This window comes from Passer montanus, unplaced genomic scaffold, assembly GCF_014805655.1.
Source record: "Passer montanus isolate IOZ18808 unplaced genomic scaffold, ASM1480565v1 scaffold20, whole genome shotgun sequence".
Taxonomy (NCBI): domain Eukaryota; kingdom Metazoa; phylum Chordata; class Aves; order Passeriformes; family Passeridae; genus Passer; species Passer montanus.
In genome coordinates, this window is record NW_024366592.1 from 9,879,339 (window position 1) to 9,895,911 (window position 16,573).

Below are 16,573 nucleotides of genomic sequence, written 5' to 3' on the forward strand. Positions count from 1 at the left end.
GAGGTGATTTCTTCTGATTGCTAGCTGGAGCTGTGCTGAGGAGCCTGTTTTCCCACTGCCTCTGCTAAACCTGTGTCAAGGATAAATAGGGGACTGCACATTCTGCGCTTTCCAGCTCTTCTGTTCTCATGAGCACCATGTAAATGTCCAAACAGTCTTAGGCAAAAATATTTTTTTTTAAATTTCTGTCTTGATCGGTCTATATGTGTCTGTTGGATACTTTTTTTTATTATTAAATTTTACTTTAGGTCACTAGGTCAGTGTTGATTTGTGGATGCAGGATTTAAAGGCTAGACACTGTTTAATCCATTTGAGCATCTGGCCTTTCATAGTAGACATCCCATTTCCATGTAAGAGAGGAACTGTTAAATGTCTGGTGGAAACTAATGATGTTTTTTTTAAATGGCTTTTTCTTTTTGTTTTTAGTCTTAGGTAGATTATTGCAAGTGGCTCTGATGTTTCTGCTTAATGCAAATAAATGATTGTCAATGTAATCTGCCACATGATCTCTTGAAGGAGATTTAGTCTAAAATACAGGCTTTGGGGGCCAGCAGAAATGATGGGTCATACTGAGTAGTGATTTGGTTGGGGTAATTTTAAGTGGGTAAGCTAAACTTAGGTATATCATCTCACAATAAAAGGGCATTTTGAATGAGCACTCAACTAAATAGTGTCTAGAAATGCAGCCTAGTATATAATGAGCTCATAATAATCTTGTTTATAGTCTCTGTACTCACTAGACTTTCAGGAAACTTGTCATTAAATGGTAAAATCCTGAGTCAATATATAGGAAAGTGGCTTGTGCATAAACGATCACAGTTGTTTGCTTCAAACAGACAAGTCTTTCTGCTTTTCACTTGACACATGACTGTGGAATGCTGTTTGACATGACTTGGGTTTATTTATACATTGTATTCGGGCTGCTGCTTGGTGGAGGTTTTAAACATGCTTCATTTTCACTGCACTTTGTTTTTGCCGTTTACTCGTGTATAGTGAACATTACAACAAAAAAAAACCAACAAAAAAAGCTCTGGCTCCTCACTGTCTCCTTACAGCAGCATGGCTGTTTCAAGGTTAAAGCCTGCAGCTCCTTCTGAAGGGCCAGCTGTTTTGGAAAGTCCTGGTGCCTGTTTACAAACTGTTCTCTTTGCAAGTCCCATGGAATAATGGAGTTCTCCAGCCTCTGGATGTGGGAGGATAAACCTGCTGACACAGGCACTGCTGCTGTTGGTCTGTTTGCTGGGCCTTAGTCACGTAAAATTGCTGCTGCCTTTTATGCTTTCTCTGGGTGGGGTCAAAATTCAGGCATTAACACTTATTTTTCCCACGATGCTGGCAAGCACTATGCCAGATTTTAGAAAACATCAAATTGGTTGAATTTGTTCTAAAGCTGATCACCATCCTAAACCTCTGCAGTGAGATGGTGAGTAACTAAATGGGAGAGACTGGCAGCTGAATTATTTCTGTGAATTGTGGTAGCTTTTTTTTAGTCGTTTCCAAAGGGGCTTGCATTTAGTACAGAAGTACTTCTGTCCTTCCTTGTGCTTCCACCTCGTTAAGGTAATTGAAGAACCTGAAGACTCAGAGGTGTTCTGCAAATTGTTTCAGAAAATATTCCTCCCAAGTAATTGTTATTCAAAGTTGGAAGAAGAACAGGATGGGAACAAATGTGACTACATGGCCGCAACAGAATATCTTGAAGGGGAATTATTTCTTCCCTTCCCACCACCCCGCCCCTAGTTAATCCAGTTGCTCTTACTATGTAATTAGCTGTTAATTTTAAGTATAAAAATACTACTTGGACTTATAAGAGCCATGGGAATTGTTTACTTTTTGATGAATATGTCAGCCAAGTAAGTCCTTGAGTGCATTTGGGAATGTGGAGCTCAGGACTGGAAGGAGCCATTTGGTCACTGAGGGGTTTTTGTGTAGGATTTCCCCACTGCCACCCTCAGTCACAGGTAGTCTTATAACTTACCTGCTATTTAGATGATCAGCAGGCTTTTCTTCTGGCATACTGCAAATTGCAGACTCTTATGGTATGAGAAGCAAACTTTAAAGAGAACTTTAAACTCTGCTAAGTGATGAAAAGTCAGTGTTACGCTATGCTTCAGAAACTGAACAAGAAAGATTGAACTCATTGCCAATGTCATGAGATCCCTGTCGGCAGAAAACTCGAGCAGGCACTTTGAGGCATGAATTCTACTATCAGGATGATGCTTTCTGGGCTCAAGCCAGTCTTCAGTGCTTCAGATGAATGGTAACCCAGGGCAGCCAGATTTTGAATTGAGGGGAGAAAGCCTTCTGGTCCTGACAGATGGCTAGCAGAAGTGCTTTTTCAAGTAGAAGTGCTTCTCCAGCTGCTGATCTTTGGAGCAACCTTCATGACAAGTGTTTGTGTAGTTCTTGCCTATCTATAGACATTTTCTGGCTTGTGCCTTCTTCAGATTCTACTTTTTTGTTGTGGTTTTCTCTCTACTGCAGATGCACTTTACCTTCATGGAAAGGGTGTAGGTGCAGCTAACCCTGATATTAAACGGTGTTGTAACTTGTCTGTTCCACTTCTACCTGTAGTAACACTTACCAAAACCAAAACAAATCCATGTTCACCTGCTCAGTTAGGTGTTGGTGTGGTTTATAGTTGTCAGTATATTTTAATTTTTTTTTTAGCTAAGATTGAAACAAAGATTTATGCAAACCTTTTCAGCAAAGGCTCTCGACCTGGGGATTGAGGCTGCAGAAGACCTGAATTGTAGATTTTTCTACAACCAAGGGATTTGTTTTGAAGTAGTGCCATGGGTGGTGTGGTGTATTTCCTGGAGGGGTGTTGAACATAGCTGCTGTTTGCGTAGTAGAGGGAAAATTAACTCAAGAGATTGTAATGATATTTTAAAGAACAACTTGATTCATTAATGAGTCATTCCTGCAGGGCAGGGCCTGAACTTCTCACCTGGAATTTTTCTTCATCTTATCTCCTCCTCAGTATCAGCATCCTTTGTGTTCTCCTACACTGCTGTCCTATTTTCTACACAAGCCAATATTTATTTATTTTTTCATTCTCCTCCATTACTTAAGGAGGTCACTGATGCTCGAGAAGACAAGTGAAAGAATGACGTGGCTTTTTGTGATTCAAAATAGTTTTTTGGGCTTCCCATACCGTGCTTGTAGCTTAGTCACAGAGAATAGTTATATTGAGTTTGAGACAGAGAATAAATAATTTATGCTCATTTTACTTGTTCAGTGTGGCTGAGTATTGTCCAGCTCTCTAAAACATCAAAAGGCTTCACAGGTTATGTAAGATTACCTGTTGCCTTTCTTTAAAGATCCTGTTCCCCCTTTCTCTGTAGCTGAAATAGTTCACTGGCAGCACTATGTGTCACAGCAGTTTCCAAGACTAATTTTGATGTCTGTTCTCTTCAGTAGCTCTTGTTCACACCATTGCTTGGAGCCTTATGTTGCTGTTATGACTTGGCCACCCACTAGAATGTAACTGGCAAGTGTTTTAGTCCCTTGGCTTGTCAAGATTTCTGTGTGTAAGTCAGTTTCAACTGTGGAAGCTGCTACAAACACTCTTAAAGATAGCTGCTATAAGTCAAAATAAATTCAAAGGCTCAGTGATGGAATTAGAGCTTTGCCTGAGAACTGAAACACAACACTTAAAATCTAATACGATGAAATACAGTTAGCAGTGTGTTTGCCCTCATTGAAGTCAGCAATGCTGCACCCCTCTGTTGTCTGCTAGCATCCTGTTATTTTGGGGAAATGCTAATTTTAAAACCTTAGTCTGGAATACTGTAGATGAAGAGCCTTGCCCACGAATTTTGCCCGCTTGCTCTGCAAGATGTGGTCTGGTTATGTCATAAGAGACTGAACATTTGTGTGTGTGTATGTGTTTATAAAGCTGATTTGATTGATTTTAAAATACAGCCTTTCTAAATTAAAATTTCCATGTTTGTCACTGATTTTTACTGATTTTACTGGTCTTATTCCTGGTGTTTCTCTGGTTTGCCTGAAAATATTCCAAATATTTCAAAATTTTCCCACTGTTGAAAAATTCTGAAAACTGTAGAATGCTTTTTTAGTTGCTGCTTAACACAGGACTAAAATTTCAGTTGGCAGCTAAGGTGGCTCTTCTATGTATGTGTGTATTCCATGGAGTGTCCTCAGCTTGTATGAGCAGAAGTGTGATATTCCCTCAATCTGATACTAAACATTTTCGGTGCAAAACAATGCCCAGGACACAGTCATGATGAGAGGGAAAAGCCTTTCAATCCAATGTGATCTACTTACTGCTCTTTGATACTCTAGTCTGTTCATCATGTTTTAATGGATTAAGATTTTCTTTGCATTGCTTTAATCCTGTTTATCACAAAATCGAGTGCTGTTTTAGAATTTCCTTCCATAACAAAGACAACAATGAAACCTGGCTGTGTCTGTTTTATAGCTGGCATCTTCTCTGATTCTGGGTTTTTAGAGTTCAGAGATAGCAGTAAAGGAGCTGGGGGAGAAAGCTTATTGATTGTTTTTGTGTTGAAATAAATGATGAAAAGTCATTACTGTCTGGCTGATGAGGCCTGGTGTGTGGATGGCAATAATTTAAAGGAAATTACAGTTTCATTAGTGCGGATGTGGTCTCAAAGGCTATGTTTAACTATAAGCACAACTTCACTATTAAAAACAGTCATGGGATACACGTGTGCATTGTGTGTTTGTGTATGATCAAAAGCTACATTAACTGGAATTAATGCTGCTTCCCTAATGGCTGCTTCCCTAAATCATAACATGATTTTGCAGGATATATATTTATCATTTGTCTATATAGAAAGGAGGTTTTAGAAATAAAAAACTGTCAAACCATTGGTTGTTTTAACAGAAGACTTGGCAAATTACACCCAGTTGATAGAGGCATACCCTTTGACCACTTTTCATGTCTAAAACCAGAAATCCTTTAACAATTACTGCTTTCTTTACTAAACAAGATTAATTGACAAATAAATCACACGTTCCTGGATTTTAGTTTTTTGGGGTTTGTTTTTCAAGTATGGAAGGTACTTTAAGCTACAGAAACCCAGCTTTATATGGTTAATGGAAAACAGTTACCATAGGTCCTTTTGTGAACTCTAACAGACTAGAAGGCACTCAATGATCTTTGATATAGTTCTCTGATTTTATTGAATTGCAACCATTTCATTATTTGTTTGCAGAGTTTTGTAGTTGCTTGTATTACTCTTATTCTTGGACTAAACTGCAAACAAGATGCTACAGTGATAAATGCTGTGCAAATATAGGACAAAAAGTCCTTTTCCTCTAAGAACTTCTGTTGTGTGTTCTTTGAGCACAACCACAGGCTTTCCCTTTGGGACACATAATACAGCTGAGCTGGAAGGAAACGAAAAACAAGGATGAAAAAATACTGTTATTTACTTTCTAATTATGGCATGGTAATTGTTCATCACCTCTACCTTGAGAGTGCTTTTCTTGCAGTGTGATGGAGTCACAATCTCCTCGTATGTGAACCAGGAGAGCTAGGGAGAAGAGTGATAGATATTCCTGATTTTCAGAATTTGGAGGGGAAAATGTCCTTTCAACAAATGTGTTTCTGTTGGACTGCAGATCCAGTGTCCCTTGGTGTTTCTCACCTTGTTGAGGGTTATCTGACCATCTTCTTAAAGATATTGCTGCTTTTCCTTGTTGCAGCAGTCCTGAATACCCATTCCTAAACGTTCTCCTTGCCCAGCCCACTTCTGTGTGGACTTTACCTCCTCCTTTTTCTGGTGATCACTAATCTCTGGAGCTCACTTCCTTAATATAAAATTCCCCCCAATCCTTTTATTTATTATATGCCTGCAAATCCTGAGTTGTGATGTGGCTGTTTCTTCCTTCCTTACATGCCACTGGGCAAAGCTTGAAGGATGCACTTTAACAAGACAGCAGTTTTAAATAAGTTATGTTCTTCAGAGTTTTTTTAAATATATTTGTTTAAGCCATCCAGGCTTCTGCACAAAATCACTCGTTACTGATTTTAGCCTATGCCACGAGTCATGAAAAGGACAGCATGTGGAAGGTCTGACAGAAGTGAGGGTCACTTTAGGACAGGGCTGTGTGGTGTCCTGGAGCTGATCCCATTTCCCTAAGAATAGCTGGGACCCAAGTCAAACCCCTCTGCAGAATGCTGCCCAGCTCATGAGTGGGGATTTTAACAGCATCACAGGAACTCTTTGGGGATGAGGAAAAAGCATACTTTAATTTCTGCCCATGCCCCAAATCCTGTGATTTTCAAGTTCTGGGGTGTAATGGAGAAGAGAAAGGGGAGATCAGTGTGAGTCAACCACAACTGCTTTATAGGAGCCCTGTGAAAGGGACGTTCCTCTCTTGAATTCACTGAGATGCCTGTAGATCTCTCACATGGAAAAAGAAAGTTGAGAGGTATTTCCATACTGAAATTCAGAAGTTCTCCTTTTGAATTCTGTGTCAAGGTGCAGGTGGGTTACTGATCCTTTAGCTGGGGAAAAAATCCCTCTCCATCACTGGCTTACGGAAACTGCATCATGTTCTGATGCATGATCCACAGCAAACCTTTTCAAACACTTTGTGCCTGAAGTGAGTCTGCAGGAGGGAGGAGTGAAGCAGCAGACAGCCACACTGAGTGCTGGACTGTGATTTCACTGTCACATGTGCCAGTTTGGTTTTGGGGATTGTGTGTCACAGTGACACACTGCTCACGTAGCTCTTTAATGCTTAGTTCAGCTTTCCAGGTTTCCTAACAGTACTCATGTGACTTCCTTCTCAACTTCATCACATTATTCCAATGAGTTATGTATACAGTTTGAGTCCCCTTGTCTCCAAAATGGGGAAAGTACTGACGAAAGCTGGTATTCCTTTGCTTGTATTCCAAGTGCTTGGAGGTGGATAAAAAGTAAGTGCCATCTATTTACTGTGAGACATTTGTGAAAATGTTCAGTTATTGTAGTGAGGCAGTCATATATGAGCCAATAATTTTGATTTGGGGTAACATAGTTTCATAGAACTAGTCTGCTGTGCAAGGACTAAAGGGCATACTGTGTTTAGTCTGTGTAGTTATTCTGATTATACTAAATGATGGCAACTTCTTATCTTGGTAGTATGACTTTTATGACACATTAATGAGAACGTTTATTTTTTTTAGTTGTTCTCCATGCCTCTTTATCTGCCTTTTAGAGAAAATTAATAAACTAACCTTATTTTTAAATTAACTTTTCTTTAAAGTTCATAGGCATGTTGTGGTGACAGGGAAGACATAGCTGCACCTCTTGTTGATGACTTTGCAGCTAATACTTGCATTGTGCAATTTGCATGTTTCTGCTTTTAGAGAAAGAAAAGTTGGGTGTAGAACACTTGTGAAACCAGGGTAATAGGTTAATGAGATATTCCCCTTTTAGCAGTTTAATCTCTTCCAAATCCCCTTATCTGCTAACTAATCAAATAGATATGGAACAATTAATATATTACTTTTTTTTTTAAAAAAAGGAGGAGTTCACTGCCCATTTTTGAAATATTTATTTCTGACTTCTTTATACCTGTCCAAATGTTGCTACTTCTGGAAGTGAAATAGGATCCCCAGTTTCCTTCATGTGTGTAAAATTTCTTCTTTCTGAGTGGTAACAAAGCTGTAGTGACTCTCTTTGTCTGGCTCCTGCTTTTCCTTGTGTGACCCCCTTCTCTCTTTGCTTGCAGTGGTCAGTAACAATTTACGTAATTTCTTATCTAAAATAATTGTTTCTTAAATTATTTTGTTAAATTCCATCTTTCTGAGTGGTAACAAAGCTGTTGTGACTCTCTTTGTCTGGCTCCTGCTTTTCCTTGTGTGACCCCTTCTCTTTTTGCTTGCAGTGGTCAGTAACAATTTACGTAATTTCTTATCTAAAATAATTGTTTCTTAAATTATTTTGTAGCCATTTGTCTTATAGTTTTCTAATCTATTATATTGTTTGTGTCAATATTGAAACCTATGTTTCTGATCCAATCTGAATTTAAAATCTGGCAGGTACTTGCATGGCAGGCATTATCAGTGATTTTCCTGCGTTGGGGAGGGTAGACCTGGTTGAAGAAAGGCTGGCAAAGCCCTCACTCACTGGCAGATGGACAACCCAGACTCCTGGGAAAAGTGGTTTATTCCAGATGTGGGAAACTGAGCAGAAAATTTGTCTTCTCAACAAAGGCTTTCCTGGAGCAATAAGGTGTCCTGTTACAAAGGCACTTCGTGTGCAAGCCCAAGCAACGGGGGCAAGCTTTGAACTCCTGCAGGTGAACTTTCAAACTACAAATATGCATTGGAGTTTTCTTGGTCTGATTATGAAACTCAGCTAATGCTATTTTTTTATTTTAATGGTGCACTGATGACCCAGGTGAATAAAATCTGTATGTGTCTTTAAGGAGCCTGGGATTACTTGCTAGGAGTATCAGGGATGGGGAAATGCAACTTCCTAGCTCAGCAGTTTAAATACTCAAAGCAGAAAGAAAACTGGTAAATCTTGGCCAAGGTGCTAAAAATGTGTTCCATTTAGGTTTCAAATCCAAATGTGTGGAGCTTGCATCTGCTCATCTCAAGACAAATAAGGCACCAAAATGTTGAAATAACTGGAGGAAAGTTGGGTTTTTTTGCTGGTTTTGGCAATATCCCTCTGCCATACAGCATCTGTAGTAGAAAGGAAACAATTAGCTGCCCAGAGGGCTGTCCCCTCAGTGACAAACAGATTCTCAGGGATTGTTTTGTAAGCGTGTTCCCAGTAACCCTTGGTGCTCACACCTCCAAGCAGCTCTGCAGTGGTGTGAGCGTGGGGATTGTGAGTGGCTGGAGACAGAAGGGGCTGCAGGGAGCTGTGGTTTGGACCAGTGCAGAGGGTGAAGATTACTTCGCTGGCTGCTGTATTTGGATTCGTATTCTCAGACTTGACAGGGCTGGATTTAAATCCCAGGTTTTTTCTCCTGCTGAGATGTATGTGTGCCAGCTGGGGATCACATGGTGTGGGAGCTCTGAACAATAAAAGAAAGTTACTCGGGGTAACTTCCCTTTCCACTTAATCCTTTTGCTTTTTGAAACTCTGTATTTCCTCGGTTAATAATTCACTCTAATATCTTTGTGTTGTGCCCTGGAGCATGATATGTAGTTTATGTAATTTAAAAATAGATTTTAAATTATTCTAATCAATTTTAATCAATGCAAAATAAACTAATGTTTTCATAACAATTCTTTAATGTCGATTCTTTTGGTCAGTGCTGTGGTATATTGTGTGTCCTATATACTTAATTCTCAGCATAAATTTAAAGAGTGATTAGGAAATGCAGATGATTTGACATGAGCACCATGTATTATAAAGGGAGAACAAAGCACCAAACAGAAGAACGTGCTAATTTGTCCTTTAACCTTGATGCTGCTTTAGTTTCAAACAACAACACAATGAACAGTGACAAAACTTTCATAGTGGCTGAGGTATTAGACAAAACAGCTTACAGTAGTCCCTCCTTCTCCTCCTCCTCCTTTCCCCAGCAGTTTGTACGTTACATAAGCTGATTTCTTTGTTTTTCCTCTTTCCTCGTGAACAGACTTTTCACTCTTTTCTCTAAGCAGACTGGTTTGCGTTGCTTACGCCTCTCCTCTCAGCACAGGCTTGCCCTCCGAGAGGAGGAGCATCGTGTGACTGAGACCCAGCATGTGAACTGTGAGCACAAACCCAGCATCTGGGGAGAAGTCCTTTCTGGCAACTTGTAGGGCTTGTAAATGGGATAAATGTGAGCCTCTGGTAGGGTTATTACCATTGCAAAACCACTTCCTCGTGCAGTGGTACTGGATTACGTTTGCAAACAATGTCTTCTGAACCAGGTAAGGCTGACTGGGATGCTTCTGGCAAACTTTAATTTCTTCAAGGCTTGGGGTGTGTTTGTGTCTAGAGATACCAAGAGTTAAACTTTCTAGTCTGAGGCAAAGAAACCGGTGAACATCAGCTGCCTTGTGATGCAATACAGCTGGAATGCTCTGGTGGCTTTTTCCTCCTATTCGGCAGTAAATGAGCTTGAAGTCTCCTGAACTGACTGCCTGATACATCTGCCACACCAATAACCCTGCTGCCTTGGGCTTGTTTTGCTGCTGCTTTCACCAGCTCGGGACTTTCTTAAAAGCAAGTCCGTTTTTTGATGTTTGTAAGTGGTTTCAGTTCCTGGCTCATTTGCCAGATTCACTGAGCTGTGTTCATAGCTGTAAGGTTTCTATAGGACATATCTATAAGAAAGCATAACCTTTAAGATTTATATCCTGCATAATATTTATATCCTTGTTTTAGGAAGTAGGTGTACACTTGTGACTTATACCTATAATGTTGCAATAATCAATTTAACTGATGCTTATGATATACTTAATGTACAGAACTTGCTTCCAGAATTTTAAAAAAACCCCACATTTTTTTTTGCACCATCCAGTGAAAGGTTTGGATTTTTTTCCATTGTATTCTTGTAAAGGAGTCTTGAAGAATACTGTTTAAAATACTGCTTTACTTCTGAGTGCATTTTCAATTCTGAGAAAAATTCAACTTGTGGTAAGTTCAGTCAAAAGGCATATCCTAACACTTTAATATAAAACAGCAAATATTCTGCATTAGGTTTTTCACAGAGAGATGGGTGAAGCTGATCTGTGGAAGGTTTGGGTTTAATATGCCAGTCTCCCTCTCTGGAAAGCCCTCTGAGGCTAAAGAGAGGGAAGGAAGTTACTGGCAGAGTGAGTTTGATATTTGCTAGAGAAGCTCAGAGTATATGTATGCAAATGGTTCTACCCAATTCTCCTGCTCCAGTACTTGTGGGCATCTCCTGTTTTAGGGGGGTACAAAGAACTCTTGTTTCAGAAAAATCTATTGGCTCCTTATCTGTTTTATGAGCAAGTTTGAAACTGCTCTTTTCCCTCTAGCATTTAATAATCAATGAAAAGGATGGGAATCACACCTCCCACTCCTCAAATACCATTTTGTTGTATCCTGAGAAGAATTTACATGTGGATGTAGGAAACTTTTTCTCTGATCTGTCTCTTAAGAGCTGTTTTCTAATGTGTATCCTTTTCCTGTAAATGTGACAGTAGCTCTTATGGATCTTTCAGGAAGGATAATGTGGTGTTACAACCACAATTTCCTCTTTCCCTTTGGCTTACTTTCAGTCTGCAAAGGCCTAGGCCTACAGAATTCTTACATGTAACAGTGGCAGTCTGAAGGTCAAATGGAGCCATGAAGCTGTGATATTTGGGGTTTTTTTGAGATTAACTGTGTGAGGCACAAATAAATTTTACAAGCTTTAAGGTGACATCAATTATACTATCAGGTGTAGGAGACCTGTGGATATAGACAATGCACAGAGAAAGGGTGACAGCAAATAATTCCAGTCTGTGTGGGTTTTAAATCAAGTGGACAGATATCCCTGGATCCCCCTAAACAGTGTCAGAGAAGCAGTGAATCTCTTGCTGAAGTGTTGGCTGCCTCCAGTCTGAAACACAAAGAAATCCTTCCAGTGCTGGCTGCTGGGACTGGGTGAGAGGGCAAAAGAAGGGACAGTACCTACAGGAGGTATAAATTCACATAGCAGTGCATTCATTGTTATCACCATGGGCAGTTTGGGCAGTTGAGTGTCTGCAGGTACCTGGGCAAAGCAGTTTTTTCAAACACTAAAGGCCACAACAAATATGTAGAATGTACCTTTCCTGGAGCATTGATGTTTTTGAAGACTCAAACTTTATAAATTTATATTCTTTTAGCAGTAGCATTCGCTATAAAGGAAAAAACTGATTTCAAACTTTTCAAAGTTTGATACCATGACTCAGAAGTCAAGAGGGACTCCAGTGTTTTCATTAGTGCCACCATTATGCTTTCCTTTGTGCCTGCAGCACACTATAAAGGAAAAAACTGATTTCAAACAATGTCTTTTCAAAGGGTCATTGATACCATGACTCAGAAGTCAAGAGGGACTCCAGTGTTTTCATTAGTGCCACCATTATGCTTTCCTTTGTGCCTGCAGCACTGAGTCTTATGATAGTCTTTTACATGATAGGTGCTGTATAAACAGAAAATGGGTTACACCAATGCTTGGAAACCCAGTGTATTTGTTGAGTCTTTACTAAAAATTCAAAATATTTATGCAATTCTCCTCTATCTCTCCCCTTCTGCCCTGGGTTTATAATTATTATAAAACAAAGGAGTAAGTTTCTTTAGTGTTAACAGTTTGGAACTTTAGTGCCCATGTATTTCTTACAGTTTGACAGGCAATTCTTGACCTTGAGAAGGACAGGTGTTTAGGAAAAACAATCTTTCCTTGACATTGCCATAAGATATTTAATGCATTATGATTACTCTTGCTTGCTTTTGAAAAAAACTAATGCTTGACATGTGTTTAGGAAAAACAGTCTTTCCTTTACATTGTCATAAGATATTTAATGCATTATGATTACTCAAAAATTCAAAATATTTATGCAATTCTCCTCTATCTCTCCCCTTCTGCCCTGGGTTTATAATTATTATAAAACAAAGGAGTAAGTTTCTTTAGTATTAACAGTTTGGAACTTTAGTGCCCATGTATTTCTTACAGTTTGACAGGTAATGCTTGACATGTGTTTAGGAAAAACAGTCTTTCCTTTACATTGTCATAAGATATTTAATGCATTATGATTACTCTTGCTTGCTTTTGAAAAAAACCCTTCAGTCATGACCTGTCACTATAAAAAAGGAAACAAAAAGTAGGGGAGGCAACAGCTGGTTTACGTCATGTGAGGTGGAGAGGGATTGGAGTATTGCCAAACCTTGTATTAGAAAAGAAATTAAATGCTTAACCTTAAACAAATGTTATTTTTACAAGTTATTTTGTAGAGTTTATTTGCTCTCTGTTTTGGAAAACTTTTTTCCCCATCATGCAAGCCATCCACTTTTTTTAGTGACTATTACAATGCTCTTTCTACTGATGCCAAGAGCTGAGGCTCTGAGGAGAGCACTGAATATTACATTCTGCTGGGCTGCAGTTTTGTGAGCAGCTCAAGTGATCCAGTGGGCAGCTGCTGCCAGGGGGCTGCCAGGTCCCTTCCTGGAGCTCTTGGGCTCACCCATGAGCCAGCTCAGCTCGCTCCCACTGTACAAAACTGGTGTAAAAGCTGTGTCCACTCACCTGGGAGCTGTGCTGGCTTCCACTGACCTGGAGAGAAACCCAGCAAGCCCTAGGGTGGGTAAGAAGTGAGCAGTGGGAGTTAGAGGGACATGGAGGGATGGAAAGGATGGAACTTCTCTTCTTGGTGGAGGCTGTCTCACTCTGGGCTAGCTGCAGTTTGGGTGGAAACAGCCTTTTTTGGTCTGTCCTGGGGCCTTCGAACATTTGCGTTTTGAAACACTGCAAAGTGAAAGGTTGCACATCCTTGAGGTGTTTTGGACAAAACTTCAGCCATTTAAAAATTATTTCTCTTCTTGGAGTTTTGTTGGACTTAATGCATTTTTTACATTACATTGCCCATTTTTTTAATAACATTTTCTATTCATTTGCACACTCAAAGATAAATATTCATAGGAATATTAAGCTTTTTGGAACAGTATGATAAATTTTTAAGTCTGCATACAGACCAGATATTTGAATTCTCCAGCTTTTTATAAGTTTTAAGAAATGACATTCAAAATTCATCATACAGTTGCTGTTTTTCTTATTTTTTTTGCATGTTAAAATGTTAATTTTTTAACATTTAAGATTTTAAATGGAGGTCTAGAAAACAGAGGAGAGAGAACTAATCAACAGAATACTTTTGAATTTTAATCTCTCAACCTGTTCAGAGCATGAAGTGTAAAGCTATTTCAATGTGTATAATGTTCAAGTGGCAAATGCATTCATGGGCAGGTCTGTTAACCTGGAGTGAATTCTGTGGACAGTACAAAGAGTGGTCACCTCTGGCAATTAAAGGCTAAGGGATTTTTTTCCCCATTTGGATTCCAGACAACTTGTATTTGGCTTCCTTACGTAAGGATGATCATGAGCCAGTGGGTTAATGTGAAATGGTGATTGGTTTCTTGTTCCTTACGGAAAGGAGGCGATGTAAAAGCTGGCATAATTGTGGGAGACTTTAAAGAGACTGGACAAGGAAGGTCCTTCCTGAATGATTGCACAGGAAGGCTCTAAATGCACTTAAGCGAGGCTTTTTGTGGCTATTCTTCACTTTTTTTTCCTCAACCAGGTCAAAAGCAGGAAGCACTTGAATTCTTGTGAAGTGTCCAGCTTTGGGTTCTTTATATTTCTGATTTGGTGCAGTGAGCATTCCCTGGGAGCTGCTTGTTTGGAAGCTGATGGTTGTTAATGACTTGGCAGGGAGGCTGAAGCTCCTGGGGAGCCTGGGAGAGCCGGGCTTGGGGAGGAAGGCAGCGGCCGTGGAGCAGCCGTGGTCCCTGCAGCTGCACTGCTGGGGCCGCTCCCAGGGGGTGGAGGGGTTCTTTCCATCCCCCCCTTCCTCTTTATCATAAAGTTCACGAGTTTACATTCACTTGTAACCTTTCATGTAACAGGAAGCAGTGCATGATAGCCTGTAGTAGTGCTATTGTGCAGTTTTACCCTGCTGCCTGTTCTATAATTAGAGCATATTTCAAGCCATCCGTTTTTAGATAATGTTTGTTTTTATTTTTTTTTTCTTTCTGTCCCTAGTGTTTTCTCCAACCACACTGAGATATGATTCAATAAAATCAATACTACCTAGTGGCTATTGGCTTCTGGAAAGAGAATCTTGTATTCCTTTCACTATCAATAAATTCGCATCTTTGCCCAAGCTCCAGTGCATCTAAGGTGAATGAATGCATGGAACTGGCTGCTTTATTTTTTGGGCAGGGTTACATTTCTGATGACTTAACTTTCCCAGACCACATCCTGAGGCTAGATGGGTGCCAACACTGGTGCACAGAAAGTGGTGGGAGCGGGCAGCCCAGAGGAGGGAGGGGAGTGGGTGGAATGACTTGTGTCCGTGACAGCTGGCTGCTGGGTCAGCTCTGGGTTGTCAGATGCTGGCAGGACACGTGGACTGCCTCAGCAGCTGGATCAGGGAAACAGTTTCCATCTATCAGTGATAATTTTATTGATTTGTATTGAGTAATTGACTTCTTTCTGGATCTTTGGCTCTTCTGCATTTTGGATGTACTATATTATTTATTTATTTATTTAAATTACTTGAATATGCCTCTATTTTACAACTTCTGCCCAGATCTTCTGAAATAATACATCAGTTACAGTTTCAACCTTCTGTAATTAATTACTTTATTTTTTTCACCTTTGGGTCTGTGGGGGCTTTTTGCTTTGGGTTGTTTAGCATCCTGTTTCTAAAAATGCTTTATTTTAGTCCTTTTATCTACAGAAATAGCTGATTTCATGTCTCAAAGCATATGGATAGTTTCCAAAATAGCTCTGAGTTGAGATGACATAACTTCTCAGATAACTGGGCAGAGAACAAGATTGAAGTGTCAGTAACTTGTTAGAGAAGTTCAGAAGCAATAAATACTGCGCAAAATTATGAAATTTGTAGATAGCTCAAATTTCTCTAAGCACACTGTTATTTTATAATGGCTTATGAATTATAGAATGGGAGGTCTCTCTGTCATTGTCTGAGTAATCTCTGCACTTGCCTGGTAAGTATATGCTAACAAATCCTCTTGAATTATTCTAGTGATTTGTATGAGACAGTCAGATGCATTTTCCTTTCAGTTAATCCCAGTATTGCAGATGCTTTCCTTAAAATGGAGTTAAATTGGGCTGCCCAACATGGTGTCATACTGTTTATCTGCTATATAAGAAAAGAAAGAAGAAAATAAATCATCCTGAAACTCAACAAATAAAGTGAAAAACCCACAAGGCTCAGTGTAACAACCCTTGCCCAGACAAGTGATTCTTCTGTGATCAGTAAATGGGGTGTCTTGTTTAGTAAATAGGAGCTTGGGGCACTTATTAAACAATGATTGCCATCTGTGCAGAATATGCTGATGACAATTAAAAACTTAATCAAAAACTTCATTGTTCCATAAAATAATAGTTGGGGGGACATTGCTCACCTCACACAGCTCTGTGGAGAAAACTAAAATGAAAAAATAATTCTGGGAAAACGCGGAGGAGGTGTATCCTGTCAATCGTTTCTTTTGGGTTCATAAGGGTTCATAATCAAAATGACCATTAATGCAGTAGGAGCTCACACAAAACTTGCTCAAGCCCTTCCTTCATCAAACATGAAGGAAGCTATAAAGAGAGCATGGGATGGGGAGGGGAGGAAGTGCCACCCAGATACAGAACTCACCAGTGCTCCATTACCACAATGGGGGAAGAGGTTGACAGATGTAGTCAGGACACTGCTGCAACTTTGTGAAATGCAGTTATGTGAGAAGCAGCTCTCGAGCTGAAAGTTGCCATCATGAGTTGTGACACTGGCAAAAGGCAGTGCTGGCAAGGAGGGAGGAATTACCTGAAGTTTCCTAGTGCAGAAATGAGACAGTAACAGCAGGGCAGCTGACTTGGGCTACAGGGTCAACTTGCCCTGCCTATTCCTGGAGTGATGGAGCTGATGCTT

At 39.8% G+C, this 16,573-nt stretch overlaps 2 protein-coding genes across 4 annotated transcripts in view; both read left to right on the top strand.

The window, feature by feature from the left end:
- The window catches only part of BICD1 (BICD cargo adaptor 1), a 251,762-nt gene that overhangs the window by 227,436 nt on the left and 7,753 nt on the right, over nucleotides 1–16,573 (top strand). The gene's annotated exons all lie outside the window — the stretch shown is intronic.
- The window catches only part of FGD4 (FYVE, RhoGEF and PH domain containing 4), a 105,922-nt gene that overhangs the window by 38,898 nt on the left and 50,451 nt on the right, over nucleotides 1–16,573 (top strand). The window contains exon 1 of one of the 3 annotated variants that reach the window (XM_039707905.1): nucleotides 9,663–9,859. The exons of the other annotated variants lie outside the window; for them this stretch is intronic. Within the exon in view, the coding sequence (XP_039563839.1) occupies nucleotides 9,844–9,859 (16 nt within the window). The 5' untranslated portion in view covers nucleotides 9,663–9,843. Of the gene's footprint in view, nucleotides 1–9,662; nucleotides 9,860–16,573 lie in introns of those variants that run through there. 3 annotated transcript variants of the gene reach the window in all.